We start from the raw sequence: 27,702 nt of genomic DNA, 5'->3' as shown, positions 1-27,702 counted from the left end.
CACTCAGATTATTAAGACCCCAGGTATTAATGAGAAGCACAAACTACTTTAGCATTGGCATGCTTTATCAGCACTGTTTTATGCTAACTGATGTTTAAACCCAGAACTGAAGTCACAACATCAACCAGACAAACTCAGGTTATTTATCTCTTACATTCAAAGCGAGGACCCCTCAGGAAAATAAATTGTATGAAACTTGGAAGACATTTACTGTGTATTTGCCATATTTTTTAACAACCTAATGTCACTTATAATGCTTCGAGTAAGTGTAAAATACAAAGACACCCTGAATGGAATAAAGAAAATAAGGACACGGGTCAAGAGACCGAGTCATTTCCAAGCTATCCTACTCTTTATTTAATGCAAATTACAGTACCAGGTAACTAGTCTCTGAATCCAAGTCACACCAAGGACCAAAACGGACATATTTACAAAGGAGAGGAGACATTTAGCATACCTTCACAGAAAAAAGATTGTATTTCAAATAAAATAAAAATTTCAGTCACAAACAGAGGCATTCAAGTAATATTAATGTCATACAGGTTGTATTTTTTGTGTCTTTCTTTTTTTAGCTTTAACCCAAGACAAGTTTATCCCAAATATGTGTCTGTAATGCAATGTATGTATGTATTTACCCCACAGTCCTTGAAACAATTTTTTGTCTTTTATTTTCCTCTCGTCTCTTTACGTGTTTAACTTTACGAGAAGTGGTGGGAAGCAACACATCTATGAACGCGTATCTTACAAGCAAGCTTTACACAGGGATGAGGGACCGGCAGGTGCTACTTGACGTCTCTACCGCGTACTGTCGGCTGACCAACATACTCTTCGGTGCTAGCACGAACACAAAGAAATAAGTATTATTGCCCCAGCGCGGTCATAGTTGGTTCACTTTGGTAGTGGAACAAGGACATACACCGTTATTGGCTCCACAGGAACTTCCTCCCCATACGATCTCTGTGCCAATACTTTAACGTGCTAAATCTCCACTTAAAATGAATAAAAACATCTATGCTATCAATGCGCATGTGGTTTTCAAGAAGTGGTTGTACTACAAAATGACAGAGGCGTGTCTCTTGAAGAGGCTTCTTGACCGATCAACAGCACTCGCAGAGGGTCACCGAAAGGGGTGTGGCCTGTCACGTGTGTCATCAGGAAGGGGTGTGGTCTCAGACGGGAAGTGTATGGAAGCAAAGGCACTCCAAACTATAGATACACTATACATAACTAGTTATAATTACAATAATATAGCTGGCACCTACTGTACAGATAAGATTGAACTATATGGCTGGAGAAAGCTCCTTGTCTACAGCATCCAACAAACAGTTAATTTTCGCCCTGATCTTTTTTTCATTTTTTGTATTTGTAACATATTTTTTCACGCAATCCCTTAAGTCTGTTTTCGATCATTAACAGTTCTCAGGTCAGCATATATGTACACACGCATACACATTCGCACACGCTCGCAAAATTATACAAAACGAAGCCGGAATTTGGTGAGGAGCAACTGTGCTGTGTGTATATTTATATATACGTGATTTTTTTGTCGTTTCTTATGCTGTTAAGTAAATATTTCCACGAGCAGGTTAAAAGTATGCTGAGATGGGTACAGAAACGATAAAAAGATGATAAAAGTAGTCAAGTAGTGGTAAAACAAACAAGCCGTTGCAAATAGCGCACAAAAAAAAAAACAGTAAAAAATTAAAAATGAAAACGGTCAACCAGCACGTAACAATTTGTGGCAATTCTGTGATTTTTTTTTTACATTAGCTTTAACTCGCTGTTTGAATAAGTGATGTCTAATGTGACACTGACGCACAAGCAACAATAAATAACAAGTGGAGATGGACAGGAAAACGAAAGAAACGACAGAAAGAACGAAACGTTTGCTAAAAACCGCTCCGTCCAAGTCGTAACTGTATATTTTTGGTCAGCGTCAAAATTGGGCGCTGCATTGAAAAACGTTATGGATTCTAAATCGATGCTAGATAAAGATCTATATATAACTATATATTTATATTTATATTACATAATGCAAAGTAATATATAAACTGTGTATGTATATATTATACAACAACACAGAGATAGAGACGGGTTGAACACGTCGCACCCGTCAATAAAAACGTTTGCCCCTCCCTAACCCAGCCCACCTTTCATTATAAAACAAAATAAATCAGAATAGCATTTAAAACTCCTCTGTTTTTCGAACATGCGGTAGCATTTACTTTTAATGCGTTGTGTTTAATAGATACAGTTTTGTGTAGCATTATCATTACCTTTTGTGTTCTGCATGTCATCCAATGCATATACATATATACAAACTAAATACATATATATATGTATATACGAGGTGTGCTCCTAACCAAATTCAAGCCATGCGCTATAAGAGCTCAGAACAGAGGAAACGGTGTGGAGGATCCGGGTGACAGATTTAAACGTTAAGGAAGTGCCTGGATCTGGCTACCGGATTGCTTAGATAACAAGATTGTCCTCTGAGAATGAACAACGTTCCGGCTGATCACAGACCTGGGTTTAAGGTTCGCCCCCCACCTGACACCCAATGCGCTGTTCTCTCATTCGATCGCTCTTTCCACAAATGACATTTGATACACCATGATTAACTCTTTCTCTGAGCTTCGTAAAAAAAACAAGTAAATGAAGGTTGGCTCTTGCAGTCTGAAATAGAGTGGCGGTTACATATGATTCAAACCCTGCCCATCAAGCTGGTGAGCAGTGGGGGTGGGCGTGGCCTTGGAGGGAGGGTCAGGTCTGATTGGCTGGGGCACTCAGGTCGAGCTGTTGGAGGCGGAGGCAGAGGCTGCGGTTGTGGTCTGACCACGATCTCCACTGTTGGCATCTGGATGCAAAGAGGAAAGCCTTTATGAGTATGCATGTCTACAATGCAGTGGTTGGGTCGCGACCCAAAAAGCAGGCAGGGAGAAACTTATATACTTGCATTACACGGGTGATTATGTAATTGCAGGTACGTTTGGTGTCCAGTCTTTATTTTTCTGATTTGCTCCAATTGTTATATTTTTTTAAATTATTTTAATCATTTTGTACTCATGGTCATGGATCACACAATGTTACACGCCATAACAATGTATTATACAACAGTTCTTTCTGGTTCTCGAATCTGATTGGCTAAGAGCTATGCGATATTGTGTTAATATCGGCACTGTAACCGCTTCACCTTTTGTATCATTCCGCCACCTAGTGAATGGAGGTCCTAAGCAGGCTCATCTCTGAATGGAAAAACACAGACGCGCTGTTTGGATCACTCTCCGTGTATCTCATTAGTTTACTAGCTCATAAATCAGTCTGTGAATCCCCAATCGGAAGTTATTATTGGATGTTACGTTAAAGTTAATGGGATTAATGTCTTGTCACATCGTGTGGACGATTAACACTTGGAAAGAGGAATATAAACACTCGTTTTTTTTCTGGAGCTATATTTCTTATCAGAACGCGAAAACACAGTGAAACTGCAGGTAAGCACCGCAGCTTTTAAATGTGGACATTGATCATTAACTTTATCCTGACGTGACTATTAAAACATGTTATGAGATATCGCCACTGGTATATTTATAAGCAGCATGCAAAAACATCTCTCTGACACTTATAAAAAACCGTTTTATAAAGTACTGACAAGAACAAAGTTTAATAATAATAATCGAGTGCTCGTATCACGTTAAGAATAAATGAGAAAGCAATAGTAACGTTATAAGTAGTTTTATTAACTTTTACCTCGCGCCAAAACAATAACAACACAAAAGACACTAAATATGAATTAAAAAACAAGTAATAGTTTGATCATGACACCAAATACTGCTGATTTGATCTCATTTTGACGATCATAAACAAACAAGGCCAACATGAGAGCCAGGGTATCTCTTTCAGAGATGTAGCCCAGAGAGGGCGGTGGTCAGCGGGGCGAGTGAACACTGAAGTCCGCTCATGCTTTGGTTCTCATTCGTACCGAATCTCACTAAGCAAACGTTCAAACAGGCGCTATCTTTACTAATCGACTGCAGATTTAAATATAATACAGATACATTCTCGACTGAACTAATCTTAAAACTACACTTTGTGACCAAGAAACGGTAATATAAAGTAACGGCTTTTCCGTCCATTGAGTTGTTATGAGCTTCAAAGCAGCCGAAAGTTTTACCTGTCATTCTGGCCGCCCTCAAATCCGTGGCGGAAGAAGTAGGTCTCAAACAAAGAGGCTTTTAAAATAACTCCGTTGTTGTTTTCTAGTTTTCGTTTTTCAAACGTGTGCCGTCGAACTGTTGTATAAAAGCAATATCGCTCTCGGAGTCGTGTGATATAGCTCTATATCATCACGGCTGTGATTGCCTCCGGCACTCGGCCTACGGCCTCGTGCCTCTGGCCTAATCACAGCCGTGATGATATAGAGCTATATCACACTCCTACTCGAGCGATATTGCTTAATTATTTAGTGTAAAGAGTGACTTATAAAGCTGAAAATTTCCTGTTGGTCGAAATTAGTCAGTGTTTAATTTTTTACGCGTATGCGAATTTTCGTAATCAAAAAAGTGTGTGTACTTTATTCGCATTGCCACACTTTTGAAACCCTGCGCACATTTCACGCATACGTCACGCATGCGTTGCATTGCATTTTGTTGCAATATGCATGTGTCGAATAAACGAAACTTTGCAACGTTCGCATACACGTAAAAAAACAGACTATACTCCGGGCTTAAAGGGACACTCCACTTTTTTGAAAATAGGCTCATTTTTCAGCTCCCAGAGTTAAACACTTGATTTTTACAGTTTTGGGATCCATTCAGCTGATCTCCGGGTCTGGCGCTAGCACTTTTAGCATAGCTTAGCATAATGCATTGAATCTGATTAGACCTGCGTAATATCACTACGCCTCCTACAGCCATGTTACGGCAGCAAAGTCTCTGATTATTACGCCAGAATGAGAGTATAGTTCCCATATCTGCCAAGAAAATCACAACTTTTAATTTTTCGTCGTTCTTAGTACACGATTTAACTACAGAAGAGTCAAGTTTTAAATATGAAAAATATCAAAACTCTTTTTTTGAGCGTGATGCTAATGGTCTAATCTGATTCAGTGGATTATGCTAAGCTATGCTGGAGGTGCTGGCGCCGGACCCGGAAATCGGCTGAATGGATTCCAAAACGGTAAAACTCAAATGTTTAACTCTAGGGGAGCTGGAAAATGAGCATATTTTCAAAAAGAAGTGGAGTGTCCCTTTAACAGTATCAAACTGGACCTTAACAGTTGTGACGCACAGTGTGGACAGTCGGTCATTCAAATTGGCTTTGCACAAAAATGACGGTCAAAGACGAGGGATATCGGAAGACCAAAAGAAAGACTAACCTGAATTGGCAGAGGCGTTGGTTGGAGTAGAGGCTCCTGCCTGGTTACGTGCATGAGCAGGAATTAAAATTGAGGCCAGGGATGGGTTACTGGACAGCTCTGAATGAAATTCAAACAGGTGTCAGTAATTGAACTGCTTGCTTCTCGTCAAAAAAACAATTTTAGGCTCGTGCATGGAACAAAGCAGCGCAAAATAAAGTCTAACCTTGAGTTGTGAAGTTGAACAAGGACGGTTTCTCGCGCCCGTTTGGAAGTTTGACATTTGGATCCCGCAGTTCATCAAAGAAGGAATGAGCGCAGGCCTCGAGCGGGGTCAGGCGAGCAGTGGGCGTGTACTCCAACAGCCTGGAGCATAAAGCGATGGCTTCAGGAGGCGTGCGTGGCCGGAATACCTATGAACCAATCAAAGGACACAGTCAAACATAAGAAGGTTAATACGGATAGTAACTCAATCATCTTATTTAAAAACCCAGTATTTCTAATCTACATAAAATCATCCTACATAATCTAAAGAACATTCTCTGATAATTTTACTTCACTGGAGCAATTAAAGGAACACGCTGACTTTTTGGGATTTTAGCTTATTTACCGTATCCCCCAGAGTTTGATGAAGTCCATACTGCTATCCCACTGCTAGCCTAGCTTAGCACAAAGACTGGAAGTAAATGGCTCCAGCTAGTATACTGCTCCCAATAAGTGACAAAATAACGCCAAAATTTTCCTATTTATGTGTTGTGATTTGTATAGTCACACCGTGTACAAATAGCAAGGTCATATGAGACACAGCCATCTTTTAACCGTATACATACTGGGAACTATATTCTCAGAAGACGAAGCACTGCTACATGGGCGGAGCCTTCTGAGAATATAGTTACCAGTTTGTATACGGTTAAAAGATGGCTGTGTCTTAAATGACCTTGTTATTTGTACATGCTGTGACTATACAAAATGGTATGTATGGACTTATCTAACTCTGGGGGATTCGGTGAATAAGCTCAAATCCCAAAAAGTTATTTTAAGTGTTGGTTATTTTATAATTTACTGACCATCATTCGTCCTTGCATTTCTTGAGATATAGTGGTTACACATCACAAATTTTATCATCACAAGTTTTTAGGTCATCAACATGCCGACATATTTGTTTTTGTGCTGATGTTTGTTTTGGGCGCATTAAATTAATTCAAGTATTAATCGCTTTCTTACATACCTACATATATGAACCCACTGAAATCATTACTTTTATAATGGATGTATTGGCTTTTTTGTTGGGTCCCATGTAAGGACATCTGGGATGGCATTTGGATAAATTGAAAGAATTTCCATTTTTGGGTGAATTATTCTAAACAAAATGGTTTTGCATTAGGGCCGGGCTCACACATCATCCTGATTTAAAATCCTAAATATCAAACATGTTTTATATGATCGATGCGGCACTGATTCGCTAGCCAGCACATTGGGAGGAATAAAATTTGATCTGTAAATTTCACACATTACATGATAATCTAAGCCGAACATCAGAACCGACAGAGGTCCAGGAACCGATTTTCTTTCTGATTCTCAGGAGGGAAAAATTAAGGCTGGGTAAATCGCATGGGTGATTCTCACGAAACCATTGAAACACCACGGCACTAATGATTTTAGCTTTAAAATGTGTAATATAGTAACATTAAAAGCATCAGAATTAACACAATACTGTGCTCCACCTTGCACAATGTGTGATTTCAACATAAGAATTTATAATTGGAAATTTTATCTCATTTTCTGCTGAAATTCTCATTACCGCAATGTGTCCGGCTGTGTTTGAACATGCGTTATGTTGTAATACAATCAAATTAACACAAAAATATTAAGAAAATAAATAAATAGATGTTTTGCTAGACTACTTTAGATGACAGAAAAAATATTTACTGAATAATCATATATAATAATAATGAAGAAAAATTAGGAAAATGATGTGTCCATGCCTGATGTTCTCATCCTCCGCAACACTTTTTGAGAACAGTTTAAGCACACATACAGAATTTTAATAAAGTTTAATTTTGAGTGACCAAGCACATGGACCAGTTACTTCAAGATGGCTACCAGGTAAGATCATTTTTTTACAGTTAATTTGAAATATTGTTTTGTCAGAATGCTTACAAGACATTTTGATTATCATTACCGCAACAGATGCTTATTAAATGTTAATTTAATTAATTGAAGCATAATACTTTGATTTTAAATGCATGTGCAGAATCTCCAAATTATGTTCTTTCAGGTTTGTCATGTCATTTTGAAAATATGTCAGTGTTGATGTTTTCTGACTGTTGCGGTAATGAGATTTTTTAGGAATAATTTTTTAAATTATGTTACAAAAAGTGTTAAATGATAAGTAAAAGTTTTTAAATTAATGTTCCCATTTACTCCAGACTTTGTTTTTCAATGTCTGGTGGGGAAAAAGTAAATTTAAGCAATTTTTACATTTTCATGCTTGACATTTTTAAAACCAAGTTTTCGTGAGAATCACCCGTATAGTGTGGGCCCAGCTTTAGTGGAACGTGGAGGAATAATACATTTCACCCTTTAAGAGTGTTTGAGTCAGGCATTTGGACATATCCTGAAAAGAAGGTACAGGAGGGGAGGGTCTGATAGGAAGCAGGATAAGATGAAACACACCCTGCAGCTTAGTCATGTAGTTTACACAAGGGTGACCACCAGGGGGCATCTGAGAGACCCAGATTAAACTTTCAAAGTGTTATTTTGTGTAAATACAATGTATGGAAGTGAAAGGTCCAGACACCTTTCATCCTCATCTGGATAATAGTTTGAATTAGCAATAATTTGATCTACTCTGGGTAAATTTTTAGAAAATTGCCTACCTATACAACAAAAAATCTTATCAGTTTAGGTACAATAAACATTGCTATACATAACATGCAACATCTAAAACTTTGATCAAACAACAAGTAGTTGTGAAGATGGATGAGGTTGGTAAAGACCACAGGAGATGATTTAATGTTATGTCTGATGAGGTCATTCAATTTAAATGGACATGAGGATGTGACATCATTAGCTGATGGTGGCAGGCAGACATAAGCAGTCATATAAACAGCACTCACCAAGCTTACAATTTATTCTAATAAAGTTTGAGTATTTTGCTAAGCTAATAATAGCTAATACTGGACAAAAGAGTACATTTTATATTAGTTTTTTTTTATTTTGACACTTTTTAGTATTGCATGGATTTTCACTAGAATGACTTTTTTCATCTCATCTCCCATCCAGAATTTTTAAATTGAATTTTTGATTTATATTTGGCTACCTTAACTGGGGCTGTATAATGAACCAGACAGGTGATATGACTGGAATGGGGCCAGGATGAAGGGTTGATCTGAGAGCGGGAGGTGGGAAATGGTTGTGCTAGAAGTAATAAAACTGTTGACTTGTACCTGTTTACTCACCTTAGTCCATGGATGGGCCTTAATCTGCGGGAATTTGAATTCGGTGTAGTTTGGGTTCATTTCCCGAATCTGCTCGCGTGTGGGAGTGCCCAGCACCTGTAACAAGAAAACAAAAGAGAAGAGAATAGCTTTACTATTCAAGCTAATACATGTAAGGAATAATTGACAGCAGGCCATTGTATTATTTAAAAATAATGCACACCCAAGGTGGTAATGTGCCACGCCATGGGTGTGCATTATTTTCAAATAATTCAAAAGTATGTATGGTTGCACAAAATAAAACTATATTGTATTGCGGAAGAGCACTTCATTTGCAGCACTTCGACCTCGACGCGCAGTAACATCACTCCTGACTACTCCCCCTCTTGCTCAAACTTCCGTCAATATTTCTGCGCCCAAGGTTGAAGAATTTTTTTTTGCAACATTTAGATTTTTTTGCCCTATCAGTTTCTAGATTTTCAAATAGTTGTTTCTCCGCCAAACATTTTACTATCCTAACAAACCATACATCAAGCTTGTATAAATCTCACTTTCAAAAAATTGACCCTTATGACTGGTGTTGTAGTCCAGGGTCACATATATGATGACTAGGATGGCATTAATGTAAGTTAGTTTTCAGAAGAAAAATCATACAGTTTCAGAATAAGCACATAAGGTGAATAAATGATAGGATTCCCATTTTTGAGTTACCTATCCCTTTATAAAAGTTCTAATAGTCCACAGGCTAATCTTGCACATAAAATAAGTGACAATTGAGAGTTTATCATTGAAACCCATCGACTGATATTGGCGCAGTAATGTTGTGCTTTTGTAAAACGCACACAAACATTCAATGAGACATGAGTGCCGTATAGCCGTGCCGGTACCTTGATGATTTCCACCAGCTGATCCACTCCACTGTCGCCGGGGAAAATGGGTTGCCCTAGCAACAGTTCCGCCAGCACGCAGCCAGCTGACCAAACGTCTGCAGGGAAAGAGGGTCAGAGAGTGATGTCACAGTGAGGGAGTGGCTAAGCTTATTAAACAGAGGTCAAAGACTCAAAACATGAACACAATAAAACCCACTGTATAGAACAATGCTATAAATGATCAAATACCAATATCTAGAGATCATGGTGACCAATGGCCAATATAATGCTGATATATCCCACATAAAAAAATCAAAACTCTTAGTTACCATAAAATATTTCTGAGACACTGGTTGGGAACCCTAAACACAAGCAAAAAGGGGCAGCAAAACTACTATGTTTATACTTTATTTACAAATTGGATAGTTGTGTGTGGCTTATAAGAGTGCCAGAGGGATGAGGAATTTTGTAGGCCAACTCGGAAGTTAGCGGGAGCTTATTTTTCGGAATAATCCAAAAGTCTAGGGGAAAAATTAATACGCTTTACCAGTTGGCCTACAAAAACGTCATCCCTGCGGCACTCTATTGGCGCTTTTCCATTGCATAGTACCCCACGGTTTGGTTTAGTTTGGGTCAGGTCAGCTTACTTTTGGGAGCTTTTCCATTAGGTGCAGTACGTGGTACCCGATACTTTTTTTCGTACCACCTCGGTTGGGGTTCCATGTGACCCGAGCTGATACCAAACGTGACGCGAAAACACTGTAGATCACTGATTGGTCTGAAAGAAACGTCACTAACAGCGTCATTCTGTTAGCTTTACCTTTAGTGCTAGCTTGCGCTGTCTTGAGCAAACATGTAGTCATTTGTGCTCTGCTATAAGTTTCCAAACTCCCTTTTAGCGATGAAAAACCTCCACATGTTGAGAATCAGCGACACCATAACCGTTTTTTCCAGACTTGCAGTTTGTGGCGGAACATTTGCGACGAGCACGTCAGCATTATATGCTTAAATGCAACTTCAGTGAGGCTCAGTGGAGCGCCGTCGGCTGACGCCTCGGGTGTTTGAACAGACACTGTCATGTGATACAGAGGTAGTAATAAACGCAATGTGCAAACATCTATTTGGGGTGGACAATTTTAATTTTGTGGCAGACTGAGAAATAAATGAATGTATGGGAATATACAACAACGCTCTCCTCTTACTTGTATGATGTCACAGCTGTAGGCAGCGCAGATACAACGACACGCCCACAATCCCTCCCACTGCGAAGTGACACCAAACACAACGGAAAAGCCAACCACGCCAAAGCGAGGCGAGCTGACCCGACCCAAACTAAACTAAACCGTGGGGTACTATGCAATGGAAAAGTGCCATATGGCTGAGCACTGCATTATTAGCGCAAAGGTTATTGGTTTGATTCCCAGGTAAACACAAATACCAATGTACAGTGAATGCACTTATTTTCACACAGTGGTTCATTGATTTATTTGCATAGGAGAACATGTAGGATGTTTAAAAATAACATACCTATGCTGGAGGTGTAGTCAGTCGCTCCAAAGATGAGCTCAGGGGCTCTGTAGTACCGTGAGCATATGTAAGAAACATTGGGTTCTCCACGAACTAACTGCTTAGCACTGCATACAAAACAACACATCAGATTAAAACCCAGCTGTTTTTTAAAGTTTGACTGAAATGAATCCTTGTTAACAAGACAATGAATGTGCATGTATTATTTGGGACATTTTTACAAACTTTGTTTTTTGTTCACACTACACCCCATTTGTTTTTTAAACTATGAATAAAACATACTGCATGCCTTGCATACTGATTTTGCCTGCTATATACTATTGAAGTAGTCTATTTCAGATGCATCATTACTGTATTTACAATCACAACCGTGAACCATTCAATACACAGGAAATGCCAAATGTCAGTGTAAATATGGATGCAGTTTGGATCAGTAAGTAAAACTCAAAATTCAAGCAAGTTGTCTCAAAATATCACTAAGCCATTTCCAGCATGCATCGATTGTGTATCTGCATAAAAAAATAGCATTAAGTGCTTGTATTTATTATCATTCAACATGCTGTTTTCTCTCTTTCACAACAATACCATAGTATAGATGTCAAGTAAATGGACATGGAAATATAACATCACTTTCAATCTTGTTTAGTTTGTTTTAAAACATACACATCTAAATAGCAATCTAAATCTAAAGAGACAAAATCAGCACATGGACATCTCAGAGTCCACCGAGGCCATCTGGAGGCTTCTGGTGAGCTTTTTACAGGACTTTCAGGTTAGGACGTGATGTTTTCACTCTAACAGGTTATCAGAAAATAGACACAGTCTCCTATGTAATGCCTATAAAGAGATTACCAACTGACCTGCCAAAGTCACAAAGTTTAAGCACGGCCGTCTCTGGATCCAGCAAAAGGTTCTGGGGTTTTATGTCACGATGGCAGATCCCGAAGGAATGAATGTAGGCCAGGCTCCTGAAGAGCTGGTACATATACAACTGCAATGATAACACAAAGAAACATACACAATCAGTTTCCAAAAATATATGATTGTTACAGTGGTTTAATCTTGAATTAGGGTGTTTTAGGCTTGATTCTTAGCTATTTTATTTAATGGAAGTTAATAGCAACACAGTAAACATAAGTTTATAAATGCATAAAAGAAAGCAAACACAAAAATGTATCTGTCATTTAAAAAGACACTCCACTTTTTGTGAAAATATGCTAATTTTCCAGCTCCCCTGGAGTAAACATTAGATTTTTATCGTTTTGGAATCCATTCAGCTGATCTCCGGGTCTGGCAGTATGAGTTTTAGCATAGCTTAGCATAATCCATTGAATCTGATTAGACCATTAGCATCGCGCTCAAAAATAACCAAAGAGTTTGGATATTTTTCCTATTTAAAACTTGACTCTTCTGTAGTTAAATCGTCTACTAAGACCGACAGAAAATTGTGATTTTCTAGGCAGATATGGCTAGGAACTATACTCTCATTCTGGTGTAATAATCAAGGACTTTGCTGATGTAACATGGCTGCAGGAGGCGCAATGATATTATGCAGCACCCGAAAATAGTGCCCTTAGTATCTTTCAATAACAGGGGACTATTTTCGGCTGCTGCGTAATATCATTGCACCTCCTGCTGCCATTTTACAGCAAAGTTCTTGATTATTACGCCAGAATGAGAGTATAGTTCCTAACCATATCTGCCTAGAAAATCAAAACTTTTAATTTTCTGTCGCCTTAGTACACGATGTAACTACAGAAGAGTCGAGTTTAAAATAGGAAAAATATTAAAACTCTTTGGTTATTTTTTAGCGCGATGCTAATAGTCTAATCAGATTTAATGGATTATGCTAAGCTATGCTAAAAGTGGCACCACCAGACCCGGAGATCAGCTGAATGGATTCCAAAATGGTAATTTAGCCTATTTAAAAAAAATGGAGTGTCCTTTAATACAGTTTGTTTAGCCTAGCATGTTTATGGCTGACATGCAACAAAGAACATGTAAAATGTGCAGTCACAAGGTGTGCAATTGGTGAACGGGAAGGACTGGCGTATCATATGCACGCAACATTGGAATTTGGTGTATGTATTGCACGACTTTTCAACTGCGTGCTATTTATACACACTTCATGAGAATGGGTTGAGCTATCACAGACCCTACGATATTTTCCAACTTGTTTAACATTATCGCCATGTGATCTTGTAACGACAAGGTGGAACTAATCCAGCCAATCACAGAGCAGATGGTATAAAGGCAAAGCCAAATCCCTGTAACTTCTAGGGAAAATGTATGTGAGAAAACATGTTTTCACTTATGGTCGGGAATACCTCTTTATCAAATGTTTTGTAGTGTGCACCTCATCAGCATTGTGTAGTATGCGCACAACTACGACAAGACCATGACGTAGTGTCAGCAGGACAGTTTTCCAATCCTGTAGTACTTGCTTGCCATAACTGTTACAACTTTGATGGTACGGTCGACAAGTTAACTGTCCATCATTGCTGTAATGTCATCCGTGGACTGAAGTGTACTTTTTAATATCTTTTAATCTGTGTACATGCTAAGCTACATACTAACTAAGCATGTAATGCACAATACAAGTACATTTGGTTTTATCAATTTTATAAATGTCTCATTTACTGGCACTACATTTGTATTTTTTCATATGTGTGTACCTTCACATAAACCATAGGAAGGGTCTGCTTAGCACGGCTGTAGTGTCTTGCCACTCTGTACACCGTCTCAGGGACGTAGTCCAGAACCAGGTTCAGATAGACCTCATCTTTCTGTGGACAGAGAACAGGAAAGAAACCATCACTTTATGCACATATACATATGCGACTTTGGTAAATTTATATGTGGTACAAGATAATGACTCTATACTAAAAATGTCTGTGATGTGACTTCATCGCTGAACCGTCAGCCAGTGAATCATTAAAATAAGCTGCTATAGACAGGTCTCTGTCATGATGTCACTGAGGATGTTGACTGCAGTGCATTGTGTAAAGCGTAGGATAATGTCCACCATCTTTAAACAATATACATGCTCAGACATTGAGCTCATATCCTCCTGAGGAACTATAAAAAGTACATCTAAAGAGAATGGCCTGACCCCTGTGATGTCACATCCTGTCCTTCATGCCGTTCTTCCTTCCTACACAAGTTCCTTAAGTTTAGTTGAAAGAGAAATGATTTCCCCTGATCTATTTCTACTGAGATTTTAGTCACGACCCAGAAAGTTAAAAACGAAACTTAAAATATGAAGGACGCTGTGTATAAAGACATAACTGATAAAAAAGATAAAAGATGACGCAACAGGTCTGATTTTAAAATGTACAAAAAAATAATACATTTGGATGCAATCAGTACACATCTGTTCTTTGTTTCCATAAAGATGTGCAATGTGTTTCTGTGTCTATTGGTGATATCATCTCTCTCTCTCTCCCCAAATAGTTTTCCTTCTGCATCTTTTCTCCGTTTTGACCCGGCTGATTGATGAGTGCTCTCTAATAACAGATGTTCGATTTCTAAAAAGAAAGAGACGGAGGAAAAATGACATCCAAACCAGCCCACCAACTGTGCTGTGCAGCTTAAAATAGTCTGAATGATGACTCACTCCACCCTCGCAACAGCAACACTTCCTTAATTACAGCTGATCGCTAAAGCTCGGAGACGGTTGGCTCCCGAGATGTCCTCGCTGGATTACAGGACCACCTGATTGGCTGTTGCACTGTGTGAGTGTGACATTGCAAGCATTTGATTGGGTGATCTATGGTTCACTGCATGACAGCCAACATCTTCCACAGCGGGTGAGCTACAGGTAGAAACTAGTCCATCCTCAGGCCCTGCTATGGAAGTCGTTTCCACAAACAACACACATGGAAGTGATGCTGTACGAGATAACATCAGCATGTGTATATAAGACCAATTTTAAATCCAAGCATGTGATTAAAAGCAGATCTCCTGGTTCAGTCACGTCCGGGGTAGTCAAATAAATGTTCAGGAATGTGTAAGGAATTGAATGATTATGGTTGTGAAAATGTTGTGGCTGACCGTCTTGGCCAAGACAGTACTGAAAGAGATTTTTAATCTCAGAAAGTTTTAAACTATACTTGTCCTTTTTGGCCATGTTCACACAGCACACAAAGTTACTGATTGTAGCTATAACATATTGCTGTTACAGTAATATATACCCAATTATAAAAAAACTGAAGCAGAAGCGAATTTAATTAATTTTAAGATCCGTGTATGTTTTGATAACCTTCCTGAATCTGATCTCTAACAAAATTCTTGTACAAAAATGCAATTATTTGAGCTTTTTGCTCAAAAATATATCGGCCGATGATGCTTGCTATGCTTTTCAATGAAATACGGTAAAAAGCCACTACATCCAGAGTAGGGATGCTCCGATTGATCGGCCGCCAATCGTAATCGGCCGATAACGGCATTAAAAGAAACTCAATATGCGGCGCAGACGAATAACCAAACACATGAATCTATGACACGCAGCTCCAGGAAACGTCTTAAGGATATATTTATATAGTGATAAGGACTTACTGATCAAAAGCCGTGTATTTGCCATTTTGTATGTATTGTGCACATACATAAAGTTAAGTATAATCTTTTGACGTGTCTGTTGCATTTTGTGTAGGTATTTCAAATAATTTGACACAGTATTAACACAATTTGTATCACTGTAGTTGAGGTCAAGAAAATATACATGACGCTGTTATAAAACTATTTGACAGAATATAAAATGACATATTAATGACCAATGGAATATGTATCCGGTAAAAAAATATTCATGACACAATTATAATGGCCTCATGACAATGTAATGTTAACGCTAGATAGTTTCTTAAGTTTGATAATTAATCTGCTATGTCAAGTTATGTTGTCTTGGTAATGTCAAGTAGTCATGACAAGTATGATGTATTGGTTTATGTCAAGTTGTCATAACAAAGACATCTCAAACAATGTCATCATTGCATGAACAATAACATAATTGAGAGAATGACACTCCCAAAATCTTCTTCATGTATAGTTTCATGTCAGTCTTATGCACACCCCTTCAAGTAAAGTGTTATCTGATATGAACGATATGTCAGCGATATTCTTAATGTATATATTATAGTAAATTACACATATACTACTACAGTATATTATGTTACAGTATTGTATTCTTAATACAGTACCAGTCAAAAATTTGGGCACACAAATGGTAAGTGAACTGGTACTGTACATAGAATACACTACATTAACAGAATGTACTGTATATAAATAAATTATTTTTTACAATGATCACTCAAATGTGGTGATCACACACTTATAATGACATGACAAAGATATGTAATATAGGCAGGGTGTTTAACAATAAACGTTATTAACCAAAATAAGTCTGATATCAGTGCACTAAACACACTTTAAAAATGTCTTGGTTATTTTTGACCCATAATGGGTACATTTTGGACAGAACACACTGCTGGGTTCAAATTGACCCAATGCTGGTTTGTTTTAACCCAACTGCGGGGTTATTATACGATACCCCATGGTTGCATAAAAACAACCCAACATTGGGTCATTTTAACCCAGCAATGTCCAATATTTACCCATTATGGGTCAAAAATAACCCAGACATTTTTAGAGTGCAGTAAACTTTAAGTGGACAAACAAGAACTTAACATCATTTACAAGCATTTTATCTGTGTTCTGTAAAAAACTTCATATCGGCTGCATATATCTGCAACAGGCTCATGTTGGCCGATAAAAAACGATAAATCTGTCGGGCTCTAGTAATATATAATAAAATTTAGTATATACTATATCAGGGGTAGGTAACGTCGGTCATGGAGTGCCAATGTCCTGCAGCTCTAATCAAGCACACCTGAACAACTAATCAAGTTCTCAAGAGTCACCTGAAGACTACAGGTAGGCAAAGTTTTATCAGGGTTGGAGCTAAAATCTGCAGGACATCAGCACTCCAAAACCAACATTGCCTACCCCTGTAGGCAACTACACGTTTTATAATAATTACTTAAAGGATTAGTCCATTTTCTTAAAAAAAATCCTGATAATTTACTCAGCACCATGTCATCCAAAATGTTGATGTCTTTCTTTGTTCAGTCGAGAAGTTATGTTTTTTTAGGAAAACATTCCAGGATTTTTCACATTTTAATGGACTTTAATGGACCCCAACACATAACAGTTTTAATGCAGTTTAAAATTGCAGTTTCAAAGGACTCGAAACGATCCCAAACGAGGCATAAGGGTCTTATCTAGCAAAACGATTGTCATTTTTGGCAAGAAAAATAAAAAATATGCACTTTTAAACCACAACTTCTCGTCTTTCTCCAGTCCTGTGACGCGCCAGGGCGACTTCACGTAATTGCATAATGCCGTCGAAAGGTCACGTGTTACATATATGAAACGCACATTTGTGGACCATTTTAAACAATAAACTGACGCAAAGACATTAATTAGTATCTTTGACATACAACAATGTCTCTTTCTCCACACTTGTAAACACTGGGGTGTAGTTTCGATACGTCATCCGTGACCTCCTGACGTGATGACATATTACGTGAGGTCGCGCTGGCTCATCACAGGACCGGAGGAAGAAGAAAAGTTGTTGTTTAAAAGTGCATATTTTTTATTTTTCTTGCCAAAAATGACAATCGTTTCACTAGATAAGACCCTTATGCCTCTTTTGGGATCGTTTAGAGTCCTTTGTAACTGCAATTTTAAACTGCATTAAAACTGTTAAGTATTGGGGTCCATTAAAGTCCGTTAAAATGAGAAAAATCCTGGAATGTTTTCCTCAAAAAACATAATTTCTTCAAGAAGGACATCAACGTTTTGGATGACATGATGGTGAGTAAATTATCTGGATTTTTTTTTTTTTAAGAAAATTGACTAATCCTTTAAGAATAATATAAGAATTTAACAGAGCTGCAGTTGTCGCTGGGCAGTTGAGGGTGGGCATTACATAATACAGAAGAATGTGTGACAAAACCAAGAGCATCTTTCTCATCCTCTCTCTCTCTATCTATTTGTGTCTAAATGGCCTGTGTAAATGTATTTGTGACTCATCTGTCTTGCGTTTGGCTTCCCTATGAAGAAAACTCAGTGGCCACTCAGTATGAGACAGAGAGAGAGATGGGTAATGATTGTCCCAGCAATCTCAATTACCAGTCTCTGAAGACTCTACTGTAACACCATCCTCTACAACATTCAGAAATAGACTTTAATGTGCATATGTCCTCTCAGTTAAATGCAAAGCTCGCATCAGCTGCTAACAGGCTAACACACCAATGACAGACATACGCGCGTTTATCTGTTGCTCAGATCCAAAATCTAGTGAGCTCCCTATGAATGCAGAATTTTAAGGCATTACAATGTTTAAAGGAATAGTCCATTTTCTTAAAAAAAAAAGATAATTTACTCACCACGATGTCATCCAAAATGTTGATGTCTTACTTTGTTCAGTCGAGAAGAAATTATGTTTTTTGAGGAAAACATTACAGGATTTTTCTCATTTTAATGGACTTTAATGGACACCAACACTTAACACTTAACTCAACACGTAACAGTTTTTTTCAACTGAGTTTCAAAGGACTATAAACGATCTCAAATGAGGCATAAGGGTCTTTTCTAGCAAAACGATTGCCATTTTTTACAAGAAAAATGCAAAATATGCACTTTTAAATCACAATTTCTTGTCTTCCTCCGGTCCTGTGAAGCGCCAGCACGACCTCACGTCATCACGTCAAGAGGTCACGGATGACGTATGCGAAACTCCGCCCCAGTGTTTACACGTGTGGAAAAAGAGGACAGTTCTGACGTTGTTGTATGTGGAATGATACTAATTAATGTCTTTGTGTCAGTTTATTGTTTAAAATGGTCCGCAAATGTGCGTTTTATATATGTAACACGTGACCTTTCTACGTCACTACACATTTACATGAGGTCGCGCTGGGGCATCACAGGAACGGAAATAGACGAGAAGTTGTGGTTTAAAAGTGCATATTTTTTATTTTTCTTGTCAAAAATGACAATCGTGTCGCTAGATAAGACCCTTAAGCCTCGTTTGAGATCGTTTAGAGTCCTTTGAAACTCTGTTGAAAAAAACTGTTAAGTGTTGAATTAAGTGTCAAGTGTTGAGTTAAGTATTAATTGTTGGTGTCCATTAAAGTCCATTAAAATGAGAAAAATCCTGGAATGTTTTCCTCAAAAAACATAATTTCTTCTCGACTGAACAAAGAAAGACATCAACATTTTGAATGACATGGTGGTGAGTAAATTATCTGGATTTTTTTTAAGAAAATTGAATAATCCTTAAAGAATCATGTTACGGTCATAACCAAGAGGAAACTATTGTCTGCAAACAGTTTCTAATCGTGAATATGAGATGTTTAAATAGTGAGTAGACCTGGTGTCTATGCCTAACAGTCTCTTTTCCAGCCTGATTTTAATCTCTTTGTCCCTCTCCAACCCTACGTCATCCGGTTTTCTCTATCTCTCGCCTTATCTCTCTGCAAAGATGCTTTGGGCTTTGATTTCATGGTGGTTTACACGAAGCTCACTTGGACAGCTGCTAAAATTACATCGAGGAGAATATAAGAAGTCTTCATTGCTGTGTGTGTGGTGCTGGAGAGCTGCTACAGACAGCTGGGTGCTTTGATGGTATATGCCATGTGGTGGTAGATATGTGTCAACCAGTAGAAGTCGTGCTGTACTGTTTATACATACCACTGTATATTCATGGTACGTTTAAAATATGATGTCAAGCAAAAGCTGTAGCCCAGCCAGCAAACTGTCAAAGGCAGTTTTGTTTATTGTAATGGGACGTATTTCGTTTTAATGCATTGAATGTTTGCTGAAGACATAGCATAACAGTGGGTTGTTGACGATTTAATACAGATATCAACAAATGTCACATGGACATATATTAGCTATTTTAGATCAGCTCAATGTGGCCCAATGCGATTTACTACACATTAAGTGTTGAAGCTTTTGTTTTGAAGTCCAGAGTTACCCTGTGTCTCAAAGGTAAATCGTGTATGCAGGTTCGGGCACTGATAAGGACCCTAGCTCACTAAACATTGAGACACTGTTCACTTTTTCTCCTGTGACGTGGCTGCTTAAGAGCGTTGTGATCATTCACAGCTGTAAATCATCAACAACCATCTCTCTGACCTCATTTTTAAACAGTGCATTGTGAAAAACACTGTCATTATTCTCTTACATATCCGTGCATAAAGTTGGAGAAATATAATTCAATTTTAAATAAATATTATTATTTTAAATATTGAGTAGATTGTGGTCCCCTACTGTCTAGCAATGTGTGTTTATGTTTAAAACTAAAACAAATGCTTGTCTTTATAAAAGTTCTGTCGCGTTTCATGAAGTTTATTAAGTTGGCGATTTTCTGTAAGTGAACTTAGAGACCACCGATGCTCACTGTTTTTTTTTTGTTGCTTCATGGGAATTTTTAGGGAATGAATGTTCCAGTGCACTGGAAGGATTTTGTGATTGAGACTCCCTGATCAGTGCCCTGATTATTGAACGAGGGAGCTGATTGAGACACAGCCTTAGTTATTGTTAACTCTTTCCCCACCATTGACAAGTTAACTTCAACTTATAAAACCCGGAAGTATTCCCTTCGGCCATAGTTCAAAGTTCGTGTATGTTTTGAGGATTGCTTTGAATCTCTATCAAAAGTCCTTCACAAAAATGCAATTATTTTAGCTTTTTGCTCAAAATATGGTATTTTTTTAAAAACCTTCCCATATTTGCAACCCAATCTCACGGAAAATCGTGTTATAGTCACGAAAAATTAGATTAATGTTTTTGTGTTATTGAAACGATTTTCGGCTGTTTTTCGTGCCACCCAGCACGAATTTCTATGATTGGTTTTTCGTGTTTGTGCCACAACTTTCTTTATCATTTTATTTTTTGTTTTCTCATTGTTTTTTCCTACGTTTTTTTTTTACCATTGTCACTTGGGGTTTGGGTTAGAATCACTTTCTGCGATCTTCCTAACCCAAACCCCAACTCTTACCTCAACTCCAAGCGAGAATAGTTTTAAAATAACCAATGCATAAAATTACATCCTAACACAAACCCCGAATCTAACCCTAACCCCAAGCGACAATGTTTTAAAAATAGGAAAAAAAGGATGAGAAAAAAATACAAAATGACACAATAAAGAAAGTCGTGGCACAGACACGAAAAGCCATTTATAGAAATTTGTGCTGGGTGGCACGAAAAAAGACATTTGTGCTCCAGAGGCACGAAAAACAGTGGAAAATTGTGTCAATAGCACGAAAACATTAATCAAAATTTTCATGACAACAACGAGAACAAATGAAGGTAAGATGAAACAGGGTTTTTGTTTAAAAGCAGAGGTTTTGTTTTTTCATTTGATATATTGTATGTCAACCCTCTATCACGAAACCACGTACCTATAGTCACGCAACTTTGTGAGTGTTTTTCGTGACACTGACACGTTTTTCCGCCTTTTTGCATGAACATGTCACTTATTTCTGTTATGTTTCACTGTCACGTATTGGTTACTCAACTGTTTTGTCCTATTTTCAAACCATTGACGGTTTAGGGTTAGATTTGGTGTTTGCTTTAGGATGTCACTTTAAGTATCGATTTATACAATTTTTCATGATTAATTTTATGATTTTTAAACCATTGTCGCCTGGCGTTAGGGTTAGAGTTGGGTTTGGGTAAGGATATAATTTTATGTAAATCTAACCCTAAACTGAAGCGACAATGGTATGAAAATAGAACAAAACAAATATGAGTAACAAATACTTGACAGTGACACGTAATACATGACATGTTCACGCAAAAAGGCAGAAAAACATGTCAGTGTCACAAAAAAGACTCACAAAATTACGTGACTATAGGTATGTTATTTCGATACTGGGTTGTATATGTTTATATATTTAAAGAAGAACATTTTCTAGAAGGCATTCAACTTCTGTGAAAAACTGCCGCTGACTGGCAACTTTTTTTTTAAATGCTGCGGGGAAAAAGTTAAGCAGCACTGATGCCAGAAACAAAACAATACATAACAAAATAGAAAAAAAAGCAAAACTAGCTGTAGGAAAACACAACAAAACAATACAAAGCAAAACTAATCTAAACGAAAAACTTGCATCAGTTTTCTAGTCTCTTTGAGTGTTTTATGGGCCTGTTGTCCATGCCCTGTCAGCCTTTATGCTATGATTCTAGGTTAAAAAGGGGCTGACGACGGGTGCATGTGGGTGTGAGAGCGGAAATCAGCTACTGACGTTTTGAAACTGTGGGTCTTAGAGAAAAAAGGCAGTCAGATGTTTCTGTATCGTCATATGTTGTTTATAGGTTGAGAAGGGTCTGTGTATGATGTGCATGTTCACACAGACCAAGAACTTGAAATATACAGGATAGACAAAGAGGTTTAAGTGCAATTGGTAGTCAGGCAATAGCATTTATGTGTGTGTCCAAAGGTACAAGAAAGTACAAAAGTTATTACTGGATCAGTCCCTTTGAAAAAACTAAACTTTTGTACCTAAACGGTGCATACTGTTACCTCAAAGGTACATATTGGAACCTTACAAGTACAAACTGGCTCCTCAAAGGTACATATCTGTACTAAAATGGTACATATTAGCACCTTTTAAAAGATACCGTCCCAGTTCCAACTTTTGTACCTATTTTTTGACAGTGTAGCAGATACGCTGATTATCATATGGGCACAAATTACAAGGATGAATTACTCTCAGGTCAGCCTGTGTGCAAAATCCATCAGAAATTAATTAACACGAAGGCGGTCCGGTATAATGCACAAGTCGCTGGTTATTATTGCAAAATAAACCCCAGCAAGATGATGACCAAAATGTGAAGCAGATGGGTCTTGTATCATCCTAGGCGCATTCATTTTGAAATTATGATGAGTTGGATTTATGATATTTCATTTACTTACCAAATACAGAAATAAACAGAGATGTAATCTTTATTTATGCTGAAATTGTTTGCTTATATGAGAAGTAAAAGACAGGAAGCTAGAACAAGCTGTAGGAAATTTGTTGTCAGGTACAACAGCCAAAAATATACAGGCATAATTTTACAAAAACATGACAACAGGGTGTTGCAGCTAACCAATCACAGTCAAGTTTACCAGATAGCTTCATGATATATCTTTTCTGCTTTTTTTCAATGACATTCAAAATATATCTTATTCATCATGCATTTCCTAGATAAAGGGTTTTCAGTCCAACATGTACATCCAAACATTTTAACAAAATTTTATAATTCTCATTTATATTGACCAATGTAACAATACATAATTTTGAGTCACACATTTATGCATTTTAACTTACTAATAAATAAAAACAAAACAAATAGTCCCATCGAGTGATATTCACACACATTTCTGCGTGTTGATGCAAATACATCAAATCAGTTCATGTACATGGAGGGTTTGATCTGACTCATGGAAATAAAACTCACCAACTCTAGCACTGTTTTTGCTACTGAAGATTAAGTTTATTAGTCGCTCTAACACTTGCAAGTCGCGATGCAATGAATGTCATAAAATTACTCTAACGAGTCCCTAGGAAATTTAATGACCAAAGAAAAACACATTACACTGATGGTGAGATAGTAACAAATGGAACTAAAACAAGGCAAAATAACAACACACCAATATATAGCAAAAGATAAAACATGAGATGAACTGATTTAAAATATTATACTTGCCTTATCTCCACTGGAGTAGAAGAAGTAACGCAGACGCACAATGTTGCAGTGGTCTAATTTTCTCATGATCTGCAGCTCACGGTTCTGCAAGACAAAGAAAAAGCAATATGATTAAAGTGAACATTACTTACATTTAAAGCACAAGTAATATATTTAACATTGGCCCATATGTAAGCAATCATACGTGATAGTCCAGGCCAGCACAGGCCAAAAAAAGCTTACAGACACAAAAAATCTAACAAACACAGGACAGGATATTAATGTTTGTTTAATAGATAATTAAGTTTGTTAAGCACTTATATGATAATGTTTCCTCTTAAAGGGGACGTATCATGAAAATCTGACTTTTTCCATGTTTAAATGCTATAATTGGGTACCCAGTGCTTCTATACAACCTAGAAAATGTGAATAAGATCAACCCAGTAACTTAGTTTCGGTAAACCATTCTCTGCAAGCATGTGAAAAAATAGGTAATTGAAATTTGGCTCCTCTTGTAATGTCAGAAGGGATAAACCACCCCTTAATCTGAACAATCCAACCACAGCACTGTCATTTAGTGCAGAGATCAGCTCATTTGCATTTTAAAGGACACACCTAAAACAGCACATTTTTGCTCACACCTACAAAGTGGCAATTTTAACATGATGTTATAATTAGGGCCGGGACTCGATTAAAAAAATTAATCTAATTAATTAGAGGCTTTGTAATTAATTAATCTAAATTAATCGCATTTTAATCGCATATAAATATTTGACCTGAGAACATTAAGAAGTAATTTTTTTACATGGATTTTTATGAATAATGACTGAATACATAAGCTTAAACAAAATATTGTTTATTTTTGTTCAACCAAGTCGTTGTACCCGGAGTCTGGCTAATGTCCACGCTAGCTGCTGTAAGTTTTGCATTGAGATGATACTTGAGGCTCGATGTGCTGCGGTGATGTGAATTCCTTGTTGCATATCTTACACACAACCATGCTCTTATCGACGCTTACCAGTGATGCGCGGGTCAATGTATAAACAACCCGCCCGCAACTTGGACCGCAAAGAAAAAATATGTATATTATACCCGACCCACTTCCTGGCCCGCATTTCTTAAAGTAGTCATTTGTTTAATAATTGCAGGGTTCGGGGCTTCTCAGGTTTTGACTGTCTGTGTTCCGGTGTTGTGTCGAAGTCTGTTCTCCCTATGTTCCCCCTATTTTTCCCTTCAGTGTAGTGTTTTTATGGCGTCACCGGTACCTATTTGCGCGGATCCCCCACCTCGCATATAAAAACAACAAAACATAATATTCTATATAGCCTAAGCCTATATTAAAATTAAAATATATAAAAAATATATTATGCACATTTTTAAGTTGCACATCGTTTATAGTTTTCTTAAGTGGGATTAGGATGTGAAAAGCGCTGCATAATGTACGCGCCTTTAGTCTTACCATTGAAACTTAACTAAATAAAAAAAAATAAGAGGTGATATATAGCTTTAGCCTACATAAATGCTTATTGCTTTAATGTTGCGAGTTCCTCTTCAGTTTTTCTTGCTGTTATGTTTATAATAGTTCATTGTTCAGAGTTCATATTGATGATCTTATAGTCCATTTAAAAATTTTCTTACAAACTGACTCTACTCGTCAGAAAAACACCATTTAACTTTTTTCCTTTACCTGCCGTCGCTGTTCTCTGTGCGTGTCCTCCGTCAAAGTAGCCTATTAAAATTAATATGAAGTTGATTTTTAAAAGTCTTAAGCACACCGCAAATCAAACGTGCTGCTACATTATGCTCTAAATGCGCGTGTAAATTTATTTCTGGGCACTGCCAGGCTGATTTTTTGAAAAGTAAGTGATAGATATAGGCTACTCACTGCATGTTTTGGCATTCGGTAGCATATGTATCAATGAGATGCACGGTGTTGCTTTTAATGTTCTTTTTAATTTATATTCACAAAACCTAACAACAAAACATTGTTTATAATTACGAGACAAATTATTTGAAACGAAATTCGTTTTAAAGTAACAAACAAAACTTAAATTAAACTCGTAATAAACTAATTAAATTGAAACAAAACAACATTACAACAATATTTAAACCCAACAATACTTAAACATTAACATATAACAGACATTAGGATACATGTTAAAATAATCTGTAGTTTGTTGGTAGATGTTTATTGGGCAAAACCTCCGTTGCAAACCTCCATTTACCAGAATAAATCATTTTTACTTTGAAATTGATGCGTTGTCACGTTAAATTCAGCTGTTCGTTTAGGTTCCGTCTACTTTTATTTACACTGCAGCACAACCCCGGAGTTCTCGAACTAAAACAGGGTCTGCAGCATTTACGAATGAATCTGTTAATAAGTGCGATTAAAATGCGTTAAAATGTTTAACGCGTTATTTTTTGTGTAATTAATTAATCTTAATTAACGCGTTAAAGTCCCGGCCCTAGTTATAATAAATGATCTATATGGTCTTTTAAGATAAAACTTCACATATGCACTCTGGGGACACCTGAGATTTATTTTACACCTAAAAAAGTCTTGAAATGTCCCCTTTAATTCTGTTGCACAACGACTCTATGTGGTACCATTTGAAATTTGATTTGCCAATTCGATTTGATTCTTTGATTTCAATTTGAGTTCAATTCAGTCCAGTACTGATTAGTAATACATATTTCATGAAAAAGTTCCGTTTTTCAGACAGTAAATTTATCAAGTGTGCTGTCACTTTAACACATCCAATGTACTGTTACAAATGCGTGTTATTTCTGAATCGTTCACCAGCATCATGCTAAAAACTATGTATGTTTTATGCTTAAAACTATATGTATATAAGAGAAAATTATGGTGCGGGTGGATTACATATTTGAAGCAGAGGATTCAGGTGAAGTTTGAGCTGACGTTGAGTTTGTGCAAAGTGTGTGCGTACTTTTGACAGTACACATAGAAATGTCAGATCGGATTGAGCCAATCCAGTATCACGATACACTATTCAAAATTGTATTCCATAACGAAGCTGATACACAATAGAAATATCGTATCAGAGCATCCCCAATACAAACAAAGGCATTTAAACCCTCTACTAAAGAAAATTCATCCTCTAACAACTTTTCCATAATGGACCAAACAAAAAATGGACAAAACAAAAAAATCTGAAAAAGTCTTTTTGTTTGAAAAGTGTGAGGAAAAAAATGGCAAAGGAACAGATATGTTTTATGTAACAATAAAAGAAAATTACCAGATAAAGGTGGAATAACAGGTCATAATAACATTAATGATGTAAAATACTACTGATAAAAAACTTTAAAACAGATGCAAATGTGCTATTAAATTATTAAAATATTTACTTAGGAGGTACTTCATATAATTTAGGTCAAGGGGTTTGGCTGAAAAAATCCCTGGGTTAAATGGTGGTTTACCATAAAGTGACAATTATTTCACTTTCATTTTGTGATGTCACTAGCCATCTCTGTGCTCTGTTTCATTTAAACAAACCACTTTATCAACCACAGTGACCATCTGTCACTAGACTTAAATCAACCAAATTATGATCTCATTCTGAGAAAAAAGTTCTTGTTATGTGACAAGTTATATTTTCACAATCTCTCTCTCTCTCTCTCTCTCTCTCTTTCTCTGTCTGTCTTTTTGTAAATTTCATAGTCTGTCTTATAAATGTAGTTTTTTTGGGCCGGTAGTTATCACAAGTATCTTTGTAACAGTGGTTGGCCTGGGAAATGTATTAAGATATTCCTTAAAATATCA

At 37.1% G+C, this 27,702-nt stretch overlaps 1 protein-coding gene across 2 annotated transcripts in view; it reads right to left on the bottom strand.

The window, feature by feature from the left end:
- Window positions 1–330: 330 nt before the first annotated feature.
- The window catches only part of gsk3ba (glycogen synthase kinase 3 beta, genome duplicate a), a 61,558-nt gene continuing 34,186 nt past the window's right edge, over window positions 331–27,702 (bottom strand). Inside the window, exons 3-11 of one of the 2 annotated variants that reach the window (XM_055216351.2) lie at window positions 23,943–24,026; window positions 13,865–13,975; window positions 12,050–12,180; window positions 11,190–11,296; window positions 9,681–9,778; window positions 8,803–8,910; window positions 5,580–5,766; window positions 5,375–5,473; window positions 331–2,857 (exon numbers count right to left, since the gene is read on the bottom strand). In XM_055216351.2, the coding sequence (XP_055072326.1) occupies window positions 2,787–2,857; window positions 5,375–5,473; window positions 5,580–5,766; window positions 8,803–8,910; window positions 9,681–9,778; window positions 11,190–11,296; window positions 12,050–12,180; window positions 13,865–13,975; window positions 23,943–24,026 (996 nt within the window). In that variant the 3' untranslated portion in view covers window positions 331–2,786. The remainder of the gene's footprint in view (window positions 2,858–5,374; window positions 5,474–5,579; window positions 5,767–8,802; window positions 8,911–9,680; window positions 9,779–11,189; window positions 11,297–12,049; window positions 12,181–13,864; window positions 13,976–23,942; window positions 24,027–27,702) is intronic. The other variant, XM_055216352.2, reaches the window with a different exon arrangement.

The sequence above is a fragment of the Misgurnus anguillicaudatus genome, chromosome 17, assembly GCF_027580225.2.
Source record: "Misgurnus anguillicaudatus chromosome 17, ASM2758022v2, whole genome shotgun sequence".
NCBI lineage: Eukaryota > Metazoa > Chordata > Actinopteri > Cypriniformes > Cobitidae > Misgurnus > Misgurnus anguillicaudatus.
This window is presented reverse-complemented; position numbering and strand designations above follow the sequence as displayed.